Source organism: Poecilia mexicana, unplaced genomic scaffold, assembly GCF_051168715.1.
Source record: "Poecilia mexicana isolate PSO_F unplaced genomic scaffold, ASM5116871v1 scaffold_11, whole genome shotgun sequence".
In the NCBI taxonomy this organism is placed as follows: domain Eukaryota; kingdom Metazoa; phylum Chordata; class Actinopteri; order Cyprinodontiformes; family Poeciliidae; genus Poecilia; species Poecilia mexicana.
The window spans coordinates 27,779,685-27,799,254 of record NW_028263380.1 but is presented as its reverse complement, the minus strand read 5'-3'; the positions used below and the strand labels follow the sequence as shown (position 1 = coordinate 27,799,254).

The following is a 19,570-nucleotide window of genomic DNA, read 5'->3' as shown; positions in this document are numbered from 1 at the left end:
TTGCTGAATATTTTTTATTTTAAACATTGTAGTCGGTGGATGATGTCTGTAAAATCCCTCGTCCGGGAGCAGAACTCAATACATTATAATAGTTTACAATAACTAAAGAAATACTAAAATTATATATTGTGACAATTAAGTATAAGTAGTCATAAAAATAATTATAAAAGTATCAATCAATTGAATCTTCCTTTGCTAGGAGGCTAGTTAGCTCCGGTTAGCTTAAGTTATTCTTTAGTTTTTTCTTCTGTTTTATTCCTAAGCTGCTCATCACAACCATGATGTATCAACTCCATAACTGACAATTTACAAAACTTTGATGAAATGTTGTGAAATAAAAGCTTAATTTTGGTATAATGTGAAGATTTCATGGACCTGATGAGCTACAATATGGCCTCCTTCAGAATAACATCATATAAATTGAGGTAGTTTGGCATTTTGTCAACTCCGTCAGTTTTTCTGACTCTTTCAGTTAAATTGTTGACAAATCTCACTTAAATGTGCAACTAATTAATTTTAATGTATTTTACATGAATTGCATTACTTCACATGTATCAAGTATTTTATTATACTCACTAGTTTGTCACCACCTTCAGCTCTGTGTCAACTCTGTCAGATGGACTTTTTGTTGTTTTTGGTTTTAAATATTTATTTTGTTTCTTGAGAAGCATGTGTCTGTAAAAATGAGTAAAAATATCACTAATAGGATCATTAAAAATGATTTTTTATTTATTTTTGTCAGATGGTGATGACAACGTTCAGGGTCAGGTCCATTAAACATTTAATTTTTTTAATATGTTGCCACTGGGAGCCTGCACCTTAGCATCTTTACATTTCCTAAACATTATTTGTCATATTTGCATCCATAAGGTTGAGAAATAACAAAAAAAAATTATGGGAAAATTAAAACCCATTTTGTTCCTATTCTCAAGAATCACTGATGTACTATAATTACAATTTTGAATTGGTTTTATATTGATATCAAATGTTGTAACACAGAACAATCAAGTTCTTGGACATTTTGGTCAGACTTTTATTTTCTTAATCAGAACGCCGTGGGGCCGACGAGGCTCTTTAACATAGACATAATATAAGGATAGACGCCTCATGGACCGCTCTCGCCTATTGGAGCTGATGAGATGCGCTCCTCTATCCATCGGGACGGGCTCCATCCTCCATCGGGACGCGCTCCTCCCTCCATCGGGACGGGCTCCATCCTCCATCGGGACGCGCTCCTCCCTCCATCGGGACGCGCTCCTCCCTCCATCGGGACGGGCTCCATCCTCCATCGGGACGCGCTCCTCCCTCCATCGGGCTCCTCCATCGGAACGGGCTCCATCCTCCATCGGGACGCGCTCCTCCCTCCATCGGGACAGGCTCCATCCTCCATCGGGACGCGCTCCTCCCTCCATCGGGCTCCTCCATCGGAACGGGCTCCATCCTCCATCGGGACGCGCTCCTCCCTCCATCGGGACGTGCTCCTCCCTCCATCGGGACGCGCTCCTCCCTCCATCGGGACGCGCTCCATCCTCCATCGGGACGCGCTCCTCCCTCCATCGGGACGCGCTCCTCCCTCCATCGGGACGCGCTCCTCCCTCCATCGGGACGCGCTCCTCCCTCCATCGGGACGCGCTCCATCCTCCATCGGGACGCGCTCCTCCCTCCATCGGGACGCGCTCCTCCCTCCATCGGGACGCGCTCCATCCTCCATCGGGACGCGCTCCTCCCTCCATCGGGACGCGCTCCATCCTCCATCGGGACGCGCTCCTCCCTCCATCGGGACGCGCTCCTCCCTCCATCGGGACGCGCTCCTCCCTCCATCGGGACGGGCTCCATCCTCCATCGGGACGCGCTCCTCCCTCCATCGGGACGCGCTCCATCCTCCATCGGGACACGCTCCTCCCTCCATCGGGACGCGCTCCTCCCTCCATCGGGACGGGCTCCATCCTCCATCGGGACGCGCTCCTCCCTCCATCGGGACGCGCTCCTCCCTCCATCGGGACGGGCTCCATCCTCCATCGGGACGCGCTCCTCCCTCCATCGGGACGCGCTCCTCCCTCCATCGGGACGCGCTCCTCCCTCCATCGGGACGGGCTCCATCCTCCATCGGGACGCGCTCCTCCCTCCATCGGGACGCGCTCCTCCCTCCATCGGGACGCGCTCCTCCCTCCATCGGGACGCGCTCCTCCCTCCATCGGGACGCGCTCCTCCCTCCATCGGGACGCGCTCCTCCCTCCATCGGGACGGGCTCCATCCTCCATCGGGACGCGCTCCTCCCTCCATCGGGACGTGCTCCTCCCTCCATCGGGACGGGCTCCATCCTCCATCGGGACGCGCTCCTCCCTCCATCGGGACGCGCTCCTCCCTCCATCGGGACGCGCTCCTCCCTCCATCGGGACGCGCTCCTCCCTTCATCGGGCTCCTCCCTCCATCGGGACGCGCTCCTCCCTCCATCGGGACGCGCTCCTCTATGTCAGATCAGACGTCCGTCTCTCAGTTCAACGAGCAGCAGGACATGAAAACTATTTGCTTCATAAAGATTTACTCTGGTTTTGCTTTTTTTGCAACAGTCGTTGCAGATCATCAAGCTATTTTTAACATCAGACAAAATAATGAGAATAAATGCAAATTACTCTGATTTTGTTTATATTGTGAAAAAAGTGGCCATGCAAACCTGAGCTCTAAATCCTGATAACTGGCTCCACCGTTGGCAGCAGTTTATTCACACTAACAGGAATTTAACTTTAGTTTTTTTGACTCATTTAGAAATATGTTTGCAGGTGTGTTTTTTCATTTGATCATAATTAATGTCTAAGTTGAGAATAAGAGAAGTCCACTTAGTAAATGAAATAGTTTCAAAACTGCTTTGCGTCTCGTGAGTTCATCTTCTGCTGAAATTAAAATGTCAAACGTGCCAAAAACAGGATAAACTGCCTCATTATCTAGATAAAGTTTGTATGTTGTGAGCAGAAGCACATCTTCAGAGTGACCTGGCATTTAATCAGTAACAGAAGCTAATCAGAATATTTACAAGCTTCCTTTGGATAGACTGAAATAACTTCACCATCGTCTGTCAACCACTTTTAAAAAACTTAGTCATCCTTCTGACATCTTTATCTTTTCGTTGGTTTTCTGCCTCTCTGTCTCTTTGCTATCAGAAGACGACATGATTCAAATTAAGTAAAATTGTGCCCAAGCAGTTCTAAACTAGGAATGATTTTTCTGCCATCATTTTGGCGCCCCTCTAGGGCAGCACCCCCATGCGTTGCATTAATACATACTCACCGTTTGCTGAACACCGGCAGGGCTCTCAGTTACAGATCAGATCGTTTCCCTGTTCAAACAGGTTGGTAACATAAGTGGAGGTTATACTCTGCTGTGATCAGTGCATTACCATGTTAGCATTACATGTTAGCATTACCGTGTTAGCATTGCCGTGTTGGCATTACATGTTAGCATTACATGTTAGCATTACTATGTCAGCATTACCATGTTAGCATTACTATGTTGGCATTACTATTGGCATTACCATGTTAGCATTACATGTTAGCATTACCGTGTTAGCATTGCCATGTTGGCATTACATGTTAGCATTACATGTTAGCATTACTATGTCAGCATTACCATGTTAGCATTACTATGTCAGCATTACCATGTTAGCATTACATCTTAGCATTACATGTTAGCATTACCATGTTGGCATTACCATGTTAGCATTACCATGTTAGCATTATCATGTTAGCATTACCGTGTTAGCATTACATGTTAGCACAATGTCTTGTTCTGAATGTTGGTCAAAAGTGTTTTCATGTCGATTATCTTTGTTTGACAATAAAGTTTTAGGATCTGAAGCATCAACAGCGACCAACAACAAACTCGTTTTAGAGTTCTGTAATGTAATTGCTGAAAGCCACAAAGAGAAAAGAAAACAAAGTCAAATCCTGAAGTTTGTCTCGTTTTGTTATCACATTATTACATCTAAGAAAATATATTGACATCTGTATTCATCAGTCAGGAAATGGACGGATTTCCCTTTTAAACTACAGAACATTTGATGTTTTTTATTCAACAAATACAAGGATTTTCTAATATTGACTTGTTGCTTGTAATATTAAGTGGCAAGAGAAATGTAAGTAAAAATGAAAAGATAGCTATACATGGATATCATAGTGATTGTGTTTTATCATTTTACTGAAGCATTTATCAACTGAGGGAGACGACAGTGCAGATCAAAGGTTGATAAAAACTTATGTCTTTCTAATTAGCTGGTGCATCTAAAAGTACTTACTTATGATCTGAGTGTATGATTACTTTATTCTTTTTCAATCATCGCCAGAATTGAGTTTAAAGGTCATTTTTGCACCATGGGCAGATACTTTACCAAGAAAAAATAGCTTTAGCACAAAATAAATGACTTGTTTATTGTCATCACAAATAATGAAAATATAATTCAGCTAAACATTAACTGTAAAGCACATTTCATACGACAAAATGTGCTTTGGAGACGTTAGGAACAGATTAAAAAATATCTAACTAACTCAGCGTTTCTCCACCCTGGTCTGAGGACCAGGGTGGAGAAACACTGGACTAAACAAAGCAACCAGAAGATGTGTAAGTATGAATATGCAGTCATAAAAACCTAACAAAACTGACTGTTTATTTAGCTCTAATGGCGACTGCTTGAGAAGAAAAGTTGATTTTGTGGGTTGCGCTTACCTATGAAAAAGTGCCAAATCCTCCCTGCAAAAAGCCAAACAGTTGGAAGCAGCTGGTGAGCAAGAAACAGGGATCATCATTAATGGATGCAACCAGAGCGACCTCTGGAGGAGCTGCAGGGAACTCCGGCTCACTCCCCGCCAGCTGAGGCCAACTCCAGGTCGTCACAATCATTGAGGAGCTGCTGATCGACGGACTGAAGACAAACCCTGGAACGCGATGCCGTCCCACAGCAGTGTGTGACCCAGCCTGAGGTGGAACAGACCCTGTTTGTTACATGAATCAATTATTAAATTACAATTACAGTTCTGATGGTCTAATCTAAGACCATTAGAACTACTTATTCTGCATAAACTGCAAAATGATGTTATTTTATTTTTCATAACATTTGAATCTGGAATAACTTTAGATCTCCCTTCTCTGTTTTCTAACATTCTGATGTATCTGTAAAGATTTTAATCTCTTTATTAACAGCAACAGTGTGATTTATTCCAATTCCATTTCACCTATATTTCAGACTTTCATATTTTAACTGATCTTATTTCAAAATTAAACTTGGTTCTTTAATTTTCAGCTTCGTTTTAGTTCATTGTTTCATTCCTTAAATATACAAGTACTTTGTTAGTTGTCTGTTTTATTTATTACTTATTTATTTTTTATTACTTAAATTATTTTTTATAGTTGTTTCATTGATTTATTTTGGTAATTAAATATTTTTTGGTTCTTTGATGTAATTTCTTTGATGTGTTTTAATGCAGTTTTTTAAATCTCGTGCTGAATTTAAAATATTCAACACATTTTTATTTAATATTATTCTATCTATAGTTCTTTTGTTAAAACTATTTATTAATATATTTTGTTTTACTTTTGATATTTATTTAATTGCGTGTTAATGTTTTTATCATTGTTATTGTTTCTCTTGTGTGAATAATCATTTTAGTTTCATGTGAATCGTCGGTGAAGTGAAACCAAACTACGAGGCTCCCGCTCCTCCAATCACATTTCACCTTGCTCCTCCTTCCAGCCAATAGGAAGCGGCCGCTGCGTTCGGTGTTGTCAGTTCAGCAGCATGCTCGTCATGCGTGGAGTTCTGCGGTCTCCGTGGTTCTATCCTGCGTGTTGATCCCGTCACGATGACCGGAGTCTGCAGGGAAGTCATCACCCTGCAACTCGGACATTATTCCAACTTCGTGGGAACCCACTGGTGGAATTTACAGGTGAGGAAACGGAGCGGCTAAAGTGGATAGCCGCCCCGATAGCGTGGAACTCCATGGGTTCCACTGAGCTGCTCACAAGAAGAAGGAGAAGAAGTAATTGTTGATGGACCCTTCTGAAAACTTGAGTTGTGTTGGTATAAGTTTATTTTCCGTGGTTAAAACACGAGCCCTGCGTGGGAGGACAGCCTGTGGTGATGGAGCCTCATGTCCATCAGCCACTCAGGCCCAGACCATAATACTGCTACCACCATGCTTTTCATCACAGCTGCTCTGTCTTTGATCTTGGTCATTTCCCTCCTGCTGCTGGTCTGGACCATCTGGAGTTCAGATAAATCCATCATCAAGACATGGAAGGTCTGTGACCTAGTCAAAGCCCAGGCCTGTTCACAGCAGGTCCCACCAGCCTGACAGATCTGGATCAGTTTATCAGGAAGAATGGAGGAAAACTGCCTGACGGCACCGACACCCTGCTGGGCGCCATCACTAAACCGACTGGAAGCCGTCGCTTAGTTTCTGCTACATTTTTTTATCATTATTTAGCTGAAATTAGTTTTCACTTTGATGTTAGAGGGCTTTTTGTTGCTCATGACTGATTTTAAAACCATCCAAGGTCTGAATACTTTTACAGATGCTGTAATTCTTTATGATGTTCCTGCGTGTTGCTGTGTCTCGTTGACAGGATGCATCTCTGTGCTACGACCCCGGGTCGGCGCCGCCGGAGGTCCAGAGCGACTCCGTGTTCCGGGAAGGGCAGACTCCAGGCGGCAGCATCACCTACACGCCCCGACTCATTGCCATGGATCTTAAAGGTACGGCGCGCTCTGGTTTTGCTCAGCCAGAACCAGGAGCCCGGCCCGACCCGTCTGTCTGTCTCTGCAGGAAGTCTCCGGACACTGCGGCAGGAAGGCAGTCTGTACGACCCTGGAGGAGCCGCAGCAGCAGCAGTCACCTGGTAAAAACCACAGCGCCCCCCTGTGGCCACAGCGACCCCTCGGTGGCCACAGCGCCCCCCACCTGTGGCCACATCGCCCCCCTGTGGCCACATCGCCCCCCTGTGGCCACATCGCCCCCCTGTGGCCACAGCGCCCCCCACCTGTGGCCACATCACCCCCCTGTGGCCACAGCGCCCCCCTGTGGCCACAGCGCCCCCCACCTGTGGCCACATCACCCCCCTGTGGCCACAGCGCCCCCCCCTGTGGCCACAGCCCCCCACCTGTGGCCACATCGCCCCCCTGTGGCCACAGCGCCCCTCTGTGGCCACATCGCTCCCCTGTGGCCACAGCGCCCCCCTGTGGCCACAGCGCCCCCCCCTGTGGCCACATCGCCCCCCTGTGGCCACAGCGTCCCCTCGGTGGCCCCTCTGTTGATTCTTTCCGTGTCATTGTCAGGCCGGGGAGCATCACCGTGCACAAGCACAGCCCACCGGAGAAGAACTGCTTCCTGGAGGATCTGGAGAAGCTGGACGTAAGTGCTGGAGAACCAGAACCTGGATCAGAACCAGATTCGGGTCTGATTCTGGTTCTGATCTGGTGTTTGTCTCCAGAAGGGACAGATCCTGACTGAGGCAGAGTTCTGCTCGGCGTCGCAGCTGCAGGGCTCCGGTAAGATCAGACAAATCCCCTCTTCCCCTCTGATGCCCCGCCCCTCTGATGCCCCGCCCCTCTGATGTCCCGCCCCTCTGATGCCCCGCCCCTCTGATGCCCCGCCCCTCTGATGCCCCGCCCCTCTGATGTCCCGCCCCTCTGATGCCCCGCCCCTCTGATGTCCCGCCCCTCTGATGCCCCGCCCCTCTGATGCCCCGCCCCTCTGATGTCCCGCCCCTCTGATGCCCCGTCCCTCTGATGCCCCGTCCCTCTGATGTCCCGCCCCTCTGATGCCCCGCCCCTCTGATGCCCCGCCCCTCTGATGCCCCGTCCCTCTGATGTCCCGCCCCTCCAGGTCCGCTGGGCGTTGACTCATTCAACAACCAGCTGACCCGAGTCCAGAAGAACTACCGTCTGGAGGGCAGTGTGACGGTCTGGTCTGACTTCCTGCGGCTCCACCTGCACCCCCGTTCCGTTGTTGTCATCCACCAGTTCAACCATGACGGGTAAACCGGGTCGCCACTGGGAACACTGGCAGCATCAATGTCTGCATTTAGTAATTATTAATAATGATCGGATGTGCGGCCTGTCCGCTGATGGAAATGAATCAGATGCTTGTTTTTCCAGCGAGGCTCATCGCCTGGAGACCTTCGGCCAGGGAGAGTCTGCCCTGCAGGGGGCGCTGCTGGACGAGCTGGAGGACAGGCTGCACTTCTTCGTGGAAGAATGCGATTACCTGCAGGTTCCTCCTCTTCCTCTTCTTCGTCCTCTTCCTCCTCCTCGTCTTCCTCACTGGCCTCGTGTCTCTCAGGGTTTCCAGGTTCTGTGTGACCTGGAGGACGGGTTCGCGGGGCTGGGGTCAAAGGTCACGGAATTGCTGCAGGACTCCTACAGTGGGCGGGGCATCCTGACATGGGGCGTGGCTCCGGTTATCCACCGGGACTCGGTGAGTGACTCTGGTCGATCTGAGCCAATCAGAAGCTCTGGGTTTTAACCGGGTTCTGCTCTGACCCAGACTCCAGCCAGGGACCGGTACCACCTGCTGAACGCCGCGCTGGGCACCGTCAACATGGCCGCCCACAGCTCGCTGTTCTGCCCGCTGACGCTGCGGGGTGGGCTTGGCGGGCGGCCGCCGCCGCTCTTCCCCCTGCTGTCCTACGATGTGAGTAACCTGGGCCAGGCGCTGGCGGGCCTCAGGGCTCCGCCCTCAGACCCCTTCATTTATCCACTTCACATCAGGTCCAGGAATCATTTCCAGGTGATCCTGGAACTGATCCAGTTCTTTCCATCTGACTCAGATTTAACCACCTTAATCCAACTCCAGTCTGTTTGCCTAGTCAAAGTCCGGTTCAGTTGGTGAGGTGTGAATGCTAGTCAACCTCTGACTTCTGGTCCTCCAAACTTCAGTCTGGGTTTGGTTGAAGTGAACGCCAAGTGGAGCGGAGACCGCTCCAAAAGCAGGAAGTGGACTACAGCACAGGGCATTCTGGGTAAATGTAACCAAAGCTAACATGCTAGCCTAGCGCTAGCAGCAGAAATGGCTCCTGGTCTTTAGCCTAAAGAGAAATCCTCCAACACTAAAATCTGACGCCTCCATCTTGTTTCCATCTGGTGAAGAAGGAAGTTGCTCTCAGTGTCTTCAGAGGTTTTTGTGTCGTTTCCTTCAGTGGTTCTTGGTGCAGCGCCCCCACAGGCCAGGAGGGGAACAGGTTGGTTTGACTCAGAGCAGCTGGAGGTGGAGCAGATGATGGAGTTCTGGTTCTATCAGAAACGAGTTGGATTGAAAACAGAATGAAAGAAGTTTTTCCTCTAGACTGTCACCACATGTTGCTCCACATGAAGGATTGCATCATTTGTTGTTACTTGATGCCTTAGAGGTACCTAAGGCATCTCTCTCTCTCTCTCTCTCTCTCTATATATATATATATATATATATACATATATATATATATATATATTTTTTTTTTTTGTGAAAACACAAAATTGTACCGAGTATTTTTGGTGCATTGCCTACTGTAAACATCTTGACACTTGAAATAAAAAAAAACAATCTTAAAAGCAGCTTTTGAGCCAGATATAGGCGCTTGCTTTACTTCAGTAATTCTTTATTATTGATTTCTAATGGTTCCTCTGGCAGATTATTTCACTTATTGGATATTTTCCCATGTTAGACGTGAAAAAGGAGTGAGTGTTTTTGCTGCTTTATATCCACATAAACAAAGCGAACCTTGTGTCCTGCTGCAGCCCGCCCTCTGGTACCACTCCAGCGCCATCTTGGCTCTGGCCCTGGACGCCCTCACTGTGCCCTACCGGCTCAGAAACAACAGCGCCCCCATGTGGCAGGTGGCGGACTCGCTGGCCGTGGCCGGGAGGAAGGTAGGCTCCTCTTCATCCTCCTACTGGCCGATGAAACCTCCGGCATGTCGATGACCCGGTCCTGCTCCTTCCAGGTCGTGGCCGCTTACGGCGCTGTCCCGTTTCCCATGATGCCCGGCGGCTCCCTGCCCGACGCCCTGAGCGCCTGCGCTGACGCGCTGCCATGGAAACCTCTGTCTGCTTGCCCCGAGGCGGCCGGGTCTCGATGCTACGGACAGTGGAGCACGCTCAGAGGCTACGAGGGCCAGAAGCTCATCAGGTCAGAGGTCATCCTCAGAGAAATGACGTTTGTAAACATAAATGATGCAGAAAACTAAAGACTTACTCCATTTTCTCGATTTCCGTGCCGGATACGCCCCAAACACCAGTTGCCATGGCAACCAACTGACACCAGCTCCACACACAGGATTCAACACCCAAACCATTTTTTACAGTGATCAGAACAGTCAGTCAGTTTTATGTTTACATTTGTGATTATTGATTAGCGATTGCGTGAACATTAGCAGTGCTGATTAGCGAACGTAAACACCGGCTCTGCTGGTCATCCGTCAGTTGGTAACTCAGCTTCATGTGAAGGTTTTCAATGTAAAGCTCTATTTATTTTCATTAAACTTTTTACATTGTAATCTGTTGATAATTAATTGGAAAACATTGAGTCCCATTGTCTGTCATATGCTGGTCACCTGATGTCCAACCTGAGCTAATCTTCCACACGTCTTCCTCTGCCACCGTCAGTTTTACTTTTAGGTTTCTGAATCTCAGATTTTACAGAAAGTTATCAAGTGTGTTAAATTTAATAGATACTTTTATTTCAGTTTTTCTGTCAGCTTCATCCAGAGAAGCTTCCAGCCGTTGATCAGTTGTATTGCTAATGCTAACTAACTCAGATTAACTCAGATTAACTCTGGTCTCCAGCGTCTCTGACTCAGCCGTCGTTTCTCCTCCAGCTGCCTCTCTCCAGGAATCGAACCATTGACTCCTCTGCACGGCCTCCACAGCGGGGAGGACGTCCTGGCGGCCTACATTTCCTCCTTCTACCCCTCAGCTCCTCTGTGAGTCTCCTGCTGCCCCCTGCTGGTGTTCTGTTGTAACTAGCCGTAGTCTTCATCGGTCTTCCTCCACAGGGCGCTGCAGCTGGTCTCCGCCCCCAGTAAACTGACTCCGCCCTTCCCTCAGATCTTCAGCCCGACGCTGGATGCCCAGGGCTTCATGCGCGGTGGGGCGCCCCCTGCAGGCGGTGAGTGTCCCAGTCCTTTGTCGGTGTGGACGCCATCTCTGTGTCTGAACCGTCTGTCCTCTGCAGCGCCTCCGGTCTCGTCCGTCCCCATCCTGACATCGCTGCAGTCCGGAACCGCCCTGCGCCTGTTTCTGTCTGAGCTGCAGCGCGCCGCCGCCACCTTCGACGTGCGCCGCCGGGCCCCCAGCTTCCTGTCCCAGGGGCCCGAGATGGCCGACTACCAGGAGGCGCTGGAGGAGCTGCGCCTGCTGGGCTGCTGTTACCATGACGACAGCGGCGGCACCACGCGCTCGTCCTCTGAGGACGACGATGACTGAGGAGCGCGCTCCGATTGGTGAAGGTCGTCCATGGAGGTCGCAGCTCGGATCAGAACCGGTCCAGATGGGTCGGCTTCCTGCATGTCCTACACAACCAGACAGACGGACCCGTCTCCACCTACCAACAATCGTCTGAACGGACCTGACCTGGACCGGGTCGTCTTCTGGTCCACAGGCCATAAACCAAACTTGAAAACTTTAAACTCAAGTTTGAATGAAATAATCTGCTGAAGTTCAGGGAAGAACTGGATGAAGATTAAATTTACAGATTAAAAGCAGAGAGGGGTCTTTGATCCTGCCTTCACTCTGATTGGACAGACGGTTCAAACCGTCCAATCAGAGGCTGGACGGATCAGCAGAGAATAAAGGTGTAAAGTTATCAAATAAAACAAATAAATCTGGGATCAGTTTTCAGGATCCACTCTGGATTGATCTGATTGGTCAGTTTCCTGCTTCATTCTGATTGGTCCTCAGCTGTTCTACCTGAACACGCCCACAAACACCTGGATTACCTGACAGCTCAGCTCCAGGTCAGCTAGACCAGGCAGCAGGTCAAATTGAAGCCGAGTTTTGGGAAACTGGCTTTTGATTAGTAGAGCTGGTTACCATGGCAACAGACTCAGGACAACCTGCTGCACCAGAGGGGGCGCTGTAAGCCACTTTTCTGGTTTATTTTACTGGATGTGATTTAAAATGTAACTGGATAAAAAGGTCAAAAGTTCAGGTTTTATGAAACTTAAAGTGCAAAGTAAAGAGTTGGTTACAGTCAGGTGACTTCAGGTAACCCGTCTCCGCCCTCTGGACCTCATCAGTGTGAGCTCAGTTGTTATTCAGGTCAGGGGAGCAGAGAGGATGATGGGAAGTTTTCAGTTGGTTTTCTGCAAGTTGAAACGTTTAAAAGCAACAGAACTGAAACATTCAGGAATAAACCTGGAAAAACAGAAATTCCCAGGATTACTGGGGATGTGAAGCTCTGACAGAACTCAGCCGCATTTGGATTAAACTTTATGTCGAATATGCAGATTATGAAGGAGAATCTGTGAATCATTCAGCATCGTTCTTCAGATTACGGACGTCACTGCTGCTGGAAACAGACTCATCATAAATCACCGCTGTAGTGGAAGTTCTTATGTTTTTCTTAAATTTCACCTGAAAGCCAAATAACCTGAAGCTTTTCAGCCACCAGAACATTAATATCACATAAAATCATTTACTGTGTGAAATATTCTGACTAAACTGGCCCAGTTTCCTGTTCTCACTTCACAATAAATGTTTGGCTTCCTGTTAAAGAGGGAGACAGTTTACAGACTCTTACTCTGAAAGGGAGACTTCCTGTCACTGGAACAAACCAGTCGGAGGGCAGCAGCTCAGAACAGATGGTTTAATGTGAAACAGGTTTTGGGAATCTGATTCTCGGCGATTTGCTTCTACTGGATTAAAAAAAACACAAAGACGCATCAAAGAACTCGGATCCATCCTGGAATTTTACAAACATCTAGTGGAAAATACGCGGATCAGAGGGAAATGAGGCGGAGCTGACGGGTCGGTCCGAATGCCTGCTGCTCTACTTATCAAAAACCGGACACGGCGGGGTCGGGGGTCAGAGGGAATGTAAATACGAGCCGGGGGTCGGAGGTCACCAGGAGTCCGGGACTAGGAGCGGGAGCGGGACCGGGACCGAGACTTGGAGCGGGACTCGGAGCGGGAGGCGGAGCGGGACCTGGAGCCAGCTTTGGCCGGTGACACGGACCGGGACTTGGACTTGGACTTGGATCTTGCTCTGGGCTCCTCGGGGGAGCGGGACGGCCGCTCGGCGTCCGCCGCCTCCGCGTCGCTCTTGGGCGGCTCGCCGTCCTGGGAGCCGGACTTCCTGGGCCGGTCCTTGGAGCCGGACCTGGAGCGGGACCTGGAGCGGGACCTGGAGCGAGATGCGGACCTGGAGCGGGACCGGGACTCGTCCTTCTTGGCAGACTTGCCGTCCTTCTTGCTCTTTTTGCTCCTGGGGCTGCGGCTGAGGCTGCGCTCGTCGTCCTTGGCGGCGCCGTTGCGCTCTTCCTCGTCCTTCTTGCTCTTGCTCTTGTTCTTCTTGCTGCGGCTGCGGCTGCGGCTGCGGGAAGCGGCTCTGCAGAGACACCAAGGCGTTTAGGGTAAATCAGCTCAACCATCATCAGAAATATTTACATTTGCTCTTAAAAACTGTTCGTATCGATACGTTTGGTGTTTCTAGAAATGTTTGAATTTAGTTATTTCTTCACCTCTAGACCTTAAATCAGACAAAAACATCAAATCTGAGTAAAAAGTTTCAAACTATGAAACATTTTCTAACCTAAAATGTAAATATAGACTAAACATTTCTAAAAGTTATGCACAAACAATACAATATGAAATTATTTCAAAAATCAGGACTCTTCCTTATTACAGCTACAATCTGCCAAATAATATATGGTGATAAAAATTATGAATTAAAATGTTGGGAACTGATTTTTACAAGACTTTTAGGATCATAAATCCATTTTAATTCTTGGAACATCGAGCCTGTTGTACCGTGTTTGTCCACCAGGAGGCAGTGCTCATAACTTCCCATTTTAATATTTTGGTGAATTTTAGGTTTTTCGAGAACATGATGCATGTTTTAAACATATTTGACTAAAAACACAGGAACAGCAGGAGAGATTCCTGCTCCCGGTTCTGGACCCGGTTCTCACCTGGAGCGGGACCGGGACCGGCTGCTGCTGTCGCTGCGGCTGCGGCTCTTGTGGGACCGGCGGCTTCTGGACCGGGACCTGTAGAACCAGAGCGGAGCGTCAGTGACCTTCCAGCCGGGTGGGTGACCTCCGACCCCGGCCGGACGGCGCGCCTCACCTGGAGCGGCTGCGGGAGTATGAGCGGCGGCGCCGGGCGCCGGGCCGGTCCTCGATGAGCCGGATCTTCCTGCCGTTGACCTCGGTTCCGTCCAGCTTCTCCAGGGCCCGTTTCATGTCCGAGTACTGCCGGAACTCGATCACGCCTTCGTTCTTACGGCCTTTGTGGGTGTCGGCGTACGTCACCTCGCCCGCCTGCCTCATGTAGTCCTGGGAGGAGACAGGAAGTGGTGATGTCACGGTGTGGGCGGGGCTACAGGATGGATCGGGGGCGGGGTCCCACCTTCAGGTCCTGCCAGCTGCAGCGGCTGGACAGATTCTCCACTATGAGGCGGTAATCGGTGCGGACAGGTGGGCCGTACCTGTCCCTGCCTCCCCAGCGCCCATAGCCACCTTTCAAGGCAACAAGCACACACAGGGCGCAGTGAGCAGGAGAAGGGAACGCACTGCCAGCAATCAGCCTAAGCTACACGCTAATATATCAATAAGCAGGTGGGAAAAAGAAACAGAGGGGAAAAGAAAAAGGAGAAAAGACTTTAAACAATTCAATCCTAAAAGTCCCTAAATGTCTAAAATCAAGTTAAAGTTAACTGCACAGGCTAAACTCTGGTCCTGCTTTAATCAGAAAAACATAGCTAGCCTATGTAACAACATCAACTGGTAGAAAACATGTTGGTTTTTTAGGCACCTATGAGAGCCGACCCACATCTGCTCCTAACCCCATGGCATCCTCACCACCCGGCCTGGGCCTAATGGGAAAAGCGGTCTTCATTCACAATGGCTCCCTTTTTTGGTCTGCCCAGGGGCCCAGAATGGTCAAACCAACCTCTTGGAAAGGGGGACACCATGGCCAGCAATAGGGCAGGCAGTCAGCAAAGGACTCTTTCAATTAAAACATTGAGGTTCTTTGTTAAATCTTTACCTTTAAATTCACAGTCATTTGAAATGAATCAAACTCAATAAACAGCAAGAAATTTATCACATCATATTTAGCAAATATTACACAATATTTCATTTAGCATTATTATTTATGTCATTAAGCCATTCCCATATTCACATCATCATCATGTTACCATTAAGCTTCGATCTGGACTTCGCACAGTAGTTGGTGGATCTGATGACAGAAAATCACCAGAACCTCAAACAGCTGGGGGGGGGGCACTTCCTGTTATCGTCCAGGTGAGCCTTCTCACCTGGACGATCCTGAGACTGATTCCAGCTCCAGGTCAGAGGTCAGGAGGCTAAAAGAAAGGCTGCAGCTTCTCTCATGTTTGAAGGATATTTTCATTATTTCTACTTTCCTAGAGGAATGCTTTTAGTGCATTTTAGGGAATAAAATGTTTATTTTCTTATTTAAAAAATAAACTGGATTTTTTTATTGGCTTTATTTTAAGTGACTAATCATTTTTAATCAGACTAATCAATGACTAAAATGATCTTTAGCTCCAGAACTTTGCAGCTTAGCTCCATTTCTAACCTAGCTAGATGCTTTAATCTGGAGTTGAAAGGTCAAAGGTTACGCCTTTCTGCCATGACCCCCCAGCTCTGAGAGGCTCCCTCAGGACCAAAGAGATCCAACCAGAATATTAACAAAGAGACATCAGCCACCAAGAACCAGCCTCAGCTTTTGTCCGGTTCTGATCAGATCATCATGATGAGAGCGAACGGCGGTTAGGAGACTCACTGCGGCCCCCGGTGTAGCCCCCGTCCCGCCGCGGCCCCTTGGTGTGCTCCACGATGACCCTCTCCCCACACAGCTCTTTGCCGTTCAGGTCGTACACGGCATCGTCTGCATCACGAGGGTCATCGAACTCTACAAAGCCGTAGCTGCACAGGAACAAGAACATTTACACCGAATCATCCTGAAGAATTAACATTTCATCAATGATGTTACACAGAAAAACAAAGAAATACGCACTTAAACAAACAAATCAGAACAAATAAGGTTCTAGGATCTTTGTGACAAATATCACTTCAGTTAGAGCAGACCCTATAGTTATTAAAATAACCGTTTGTAACTAGCCCTAACCCCACTAATGACATCTTATAAAGTTAATTTTTAAATTTTAATTATTTTAGCACTGTTATCAATAACCTGCCAAAGTTTTAAAGGATGTACCCATTTATTGCTCTTTTCTTAAATTCAAGATAAAAGCTACACATTTTAAAAGTAGAATTACATAATTATTTCGCATGATTATAAAATTATTCATTTCAGTACTCCCCGTTGTATAAGGATTATAAAACATAATTTTAAGCAAATTTCCTTTTTATTTCCCTCTGATTCTATGAAGATATACATCTATTTTTATTTACAATCATATTCAGAAATACTTTATTGATCCCAAAGGAAAATGAAATGTAAATAAATTGTTTTTGTAGATAAAGATGGCCGTTGTTATTTGCTAATTGTTCTCCATTCCGGTTTTCTCATTTATCCAACTATAACAGAACTGGTGTTAATAATACTTTTAACGGGACCGGTTCGGTTTAACGGTTCCCCCTCCTTTCCTCTGCCACGTCTAACATTAGCCTAGCCGCGGCTACCGGAGCCACGCAGCCCCGTGTACGGCCCCTTCAGCCCGCAGGCCGGTTAGAAGCGCCAGCTTAGCACCAACATGAAGCAAATGTGACATTAAAGAGACTTTAATGGTTTCCAGGTGACCCAAACAGCGCAGGTTCTTTGTCTTAAATATGCTAACTAGCATTAGCACCGCAGGCCCGTCCACGCCAACCAGGCCTGAGCCGTCGTTCGCTCGGTTCCTTACCCATTTTTCAGGTCCACTTCCAGAATCTTCCCATAACCCTTGAAGAACCTCTCCACGTCCTTCTCCCTGGCTCTGTAGCTCAGCCGACCGATGTAAACCCGGGACATGTTTCTGAACCTGTAAGCTAACCTGTGAGCTGCAAAAAGGAAGAGAACAACAGGAGGGCGCGCGACGCGGAGGACCTCTGATCTGATTGGCTGCCAGAGGACGAGGGGCGGGGCTTAAACAAGTGTTTAGAAAACAGATACAGATCTTATGGCGCAAAAAACAAGTAATCAATAAATTCAATTAAATACTTAATCAATACCAAGAAATAGAAAAATCTTTGAAAGCTCTCTGAACGTCCCACTGCTCCATTGTTTTTTTCTAACTGTCCTCTCACGAACATTAACCTTTACAGATCTGCCTGAGGCCTGCAGGATGATGGACTTCAGAGGGTTTGGAGACGATCTTTGACCCTTCCCAGGTCGACGTTCAGCTGCTACGGTCATAGCTTTACAACCAGAACAAAAACCTCAATAAAATCAAACTGAAACACAGTAAAATTTGGAGAAATCCAGCAGGAGGAGCAGGAAAAACCGAGGGAGATCCAGATAACTTCTGGCCTGGGAAGCAGCTGGAGAGTTTATCCAGCTGCTGGATGCACAATTATCAGGAACTGAGCATTTTCTGATCTGATACATGGATGTATGAAACTAGAATAAAATAGGAACAAAAAAATAACAATTTCAGATGTATACAGGAATAATAAATGTAGCTAATGCAACCCAGTAAAATCAGATAAATAAGGTATTTATTGACCAATAAAGAATTTATAACACAAGAAGAAATTTGTGATAAAACCAGAACAGAACTGAGATCAAATCTGAGCTGGGATCAAATTTAGTGGAGAACCAGGAAGAACCAGAGAGAAAGGACAGAAACTCCAGCTAATAAAATATAAAGACACTAAAATCCCAATCAAGCAGAAAAATAATATCAGTGTTCATTTATTTCAATAATTATGTGGAACTATTGGGACAATCTGTAGAAGTTCAGGGACAATGCGGAGATGTGGTTTGAACTTATCACCGTGCTGTCCCGGTCTGATAGGGCGGGGGGCGGAGCTACTAACGGCTGAGATCATTACGAAGAAATATCTTCCACGTTCTGGTCGAACTTCTGAAGCAGACTGGTTCCGCCCAATTTCTCCCCCCGACAGTTTCCGACTTCTCCCGGCAGAGATCCACAGGAATGAGGAAGTTGTGGGAAGTTGGTGATTCCCCCGCACGGTAACGGTCCGATGTTAGCCCGGCTGCTGCTAGCCTCGCTGCAACAGGTCTGCCCCCGGTTCTACGAACCGCCCGGTCCAGATGGAGAGCAGAACCGCCTCCAGGTACTCCTGGATCGACTTCGCCTTCTCGGTGGTGGGAGTTTGCACCTTCCTGCTGGACTGGGGCTCCGACCTGTGGCTGGCCAAGGAGTTCTACTGCCGGGGGGACTTGTTCTGGTTCGGGGTGCTGGTCGGCCTCATGGTTCTATCCTCTGTCGTGGTTCAAATGTTCAGCTGGTTCTGGTTCCAGTACGACCGGGAGCTGCCGGGGTTCAGCGAGCAGACCACCGGGACAGGGAGCGTGTTCTGCGGGGACCGAGCCAAGCTGTTCTGCCTGTTGCATGTTCTTCAGCTGGGCTTCCTCTGCAGGTACCGGTCCTGGTTCTGGTTCCGAACCAGTTTAGTAACATCCTGACACTTCCTGCTGCTCTGCAGCTTCCTAATCAGGTCTGTTCTGACTTTACCTCAACGCTTCCCCTCAGCATGATACTGCCTTCACCATGTTTCACAGTGGGGATGGCGTCTTCCTTTATTATTACAATAACAATAAGTTATTATAATGATAACAATAGTAATTTATTATTACTATAACAATAATAAGTTATGATTATGATAATTGTTATGGCAACAGATCCAATATCTGTGTCATTCCCTAGACACTGGAAGTAAAGGACGCGTGCGAACTGTGAATTTAACAAAAAAACTCTTTATCTGTAAAAAATACAAATACAAAATTGATGATAAATCAGTCCTTTTTCTTTCTTTCCAAAAATACACAGTTTACACGGTCAAAAAACTGTTTTTGCTCCGTGTCTAAGCAATCCCAACAATGGTTCCTTTTTTTAAGGCAATATACAACCCAACAGGAAGTAAGCCTTTCAAAATAAAACTAAATTGCACAATAAAAATGCCTAAACAAATATCAATCGTCCTAACTAAAATTTATAAAATACAAACAAACCATCTTACAAATAACTTAAATATTTCCTATTTATGGCTCTAACATTAATAATCATAATGATGATGATGATGATGATTATAATAACCTCCTCCTCTTTCTCTTCCTCCTCCGGTCAGGTTGTATCTCTGAGCAGTCATCAGCAGACGGGTAGGTGGTGTTAGGGAGGTGTTCGGGTGGTGTTAGGGATGTGTTAGTGTGGTGTTAGGGAGGTGTCAGGGAGGT

The 19,570-nt window shown here is 47.6% G+C and overlaps 3 protein-coding genes and 1 long non-coding RNA gene across 6 annotated transcripts in view; 2 read left to right on the top strand and 2 right to left on the bottom strand.

The window, feature by feature from the left end:
* Positions 1–3,112: 3,112 nt before the first annotated feature.
* LOC148156620 (uncharacterized) lies at positions 3,113–5,833 on the bottom strand. Its single transcript, XR_015764703.1, has 3 exons — positions 5,724–5,833; positions 4,717–4,965; positions 3,113–3,334 (listed from the first exon to the last, which is right to left on the bottom strand). It is a non-coding gene; the product is annotated as an uncharacterized LOC148156620 (long non-coding RNA).
* msto1 (misato mitochondrial distribution and morphology regulator 1) lies at positions 5,778–11,874 on the top strand. Its single transcript, XM_014974451.2, has 14 exons — positions 5,778–5,933; positions 6,613–6,742; positions 6,813–6,885; positions 7,322–7,397; positions 7,477–7,534; positions 7,872–8,022; positions 8,144–8,258; positions 8,328–8,462; positions 8,532–8,678; positions 9,761–9,892; positions 9,967–10,151; positions 10,840–10,944; positions 11,017–11,129; positions 11,196–11,874. Exons 1-14 carry the CDS (start codon positions 5,850–5,852, stop codon positions 11,444–11,446), a joined length of 1,755 nt encoding a protein of 584 aa, XP_014829937.2. The 5' UTR covers positions 5,778–5,849; the 3' UTR covers positions 11,447–11,874.
* Positions 11,875–12,813: 939 nt separating this feature from the next.
* Positions 12,814–17,263, bottom strand: srsf4 (serine and arginine rich splicing factor 4). The gene is made up of 6 exons (XM_014974454.2): positions 17,076–17,263; positions 15,992–16,134; positions 14,591–14,700; positions 14,309–14,517; positions 14,152–14,229; positions 12,814–13,568 (listed from the first exon to the last, which is right to left on the bottom strand). Exons 1-6 carry the CDS (start codon positions 17,180–17,182, stop codon positions 13,100–13,102), a joined length of 1,116 nt encoding a protein of 371 aa, XP_014829940.2. The 5' UTR covers positions 17,183–17,263; the 3' UTR covers positions 12,814–13,099.
* A 652-nt stretch (positions 17,264–17,915) lies between these two features.
* The window catches only part of xkr8.3 (XK related 8, tandem duplicate 3), a 6,569-nt gene continuing 4,914 nt past the window's right edge, over positions 17,916–19,570 (top strand). Inside the window, exons 1-3 of one of the 3 annotated variants that reach the window (XM_088010574.1) lie at positions 17,916–18,450; positions 18,638–18,756; positions 19,465–19,495. In XM_088010574.1, coding sequence (XP_087866700.1) covers positions 18,428–18,450; positions 18,638–18,756; positions 19,465–19,495 — 173 coding nt within the window. In that variant the 5' untranslated portion in view covers positions 17,916–18,427. Of the gene's footprint in view, positions 18,757–19,464; positions 19,496–19,570 lie in introns of all 3 variants that reach the window. The other 2 variants (XM_088010573.1, XM_014974453.2) reach the window with 2 other exon arrangements.

What these genes read in the sequence shown, in the direction of transcription:
- msto1 (XM_014974451.2), top strand. Translation starts at nt 5,850, where the DNA reads ATGACCGGAGTCTGCAGGGAAGTCATCACCCTGCAACTCGGACATTAT. An exon ending in AGGATCTGGAGAAGCTGGAC is followed by an intron (nt 7,398 to 7,476) that starts GTAAGTGCTGGA and finishes GTTTGTCTCCAG; the next exon opens with AAGGGACAGATCCTGACTGA. An exon ending in AAGAATGCGATTACCTGCAG is followed by an intron (nt 8,259 to 8,327) that starts GTTCCTCCTCTT and finishes CGTGTCTCTCAG; the next exon opens with GGTTTCCAGGTTCTGTGTGA.
- srsf4 (XM_014974454.2), bottom strand. Translation starts at nt 17,182, where the DNA reads ATGTCCCGGGTTTACATCGGTCGGCTGAGCTACAGAGCCAGGGAGAAG. An exon ending in GAAGTGGACCTGAAAAATGG is followed by an intron (nt 16,135 to 17,075) that starts GTAAGGAACCGA and finishes GTTCCTGTGCAG; the next exon opens with CTACGGCTTTGTAGAGTTCG. An exon ending in GGGCTACACCGGGGGCCGCA is followed by an intron (nt 14,701 to 15,991) that starts GTGAGTCTCCTA and finishes TTGCCTTGAAAG; the next exon opens with GTGGCTATGGGCGCTGGGGA.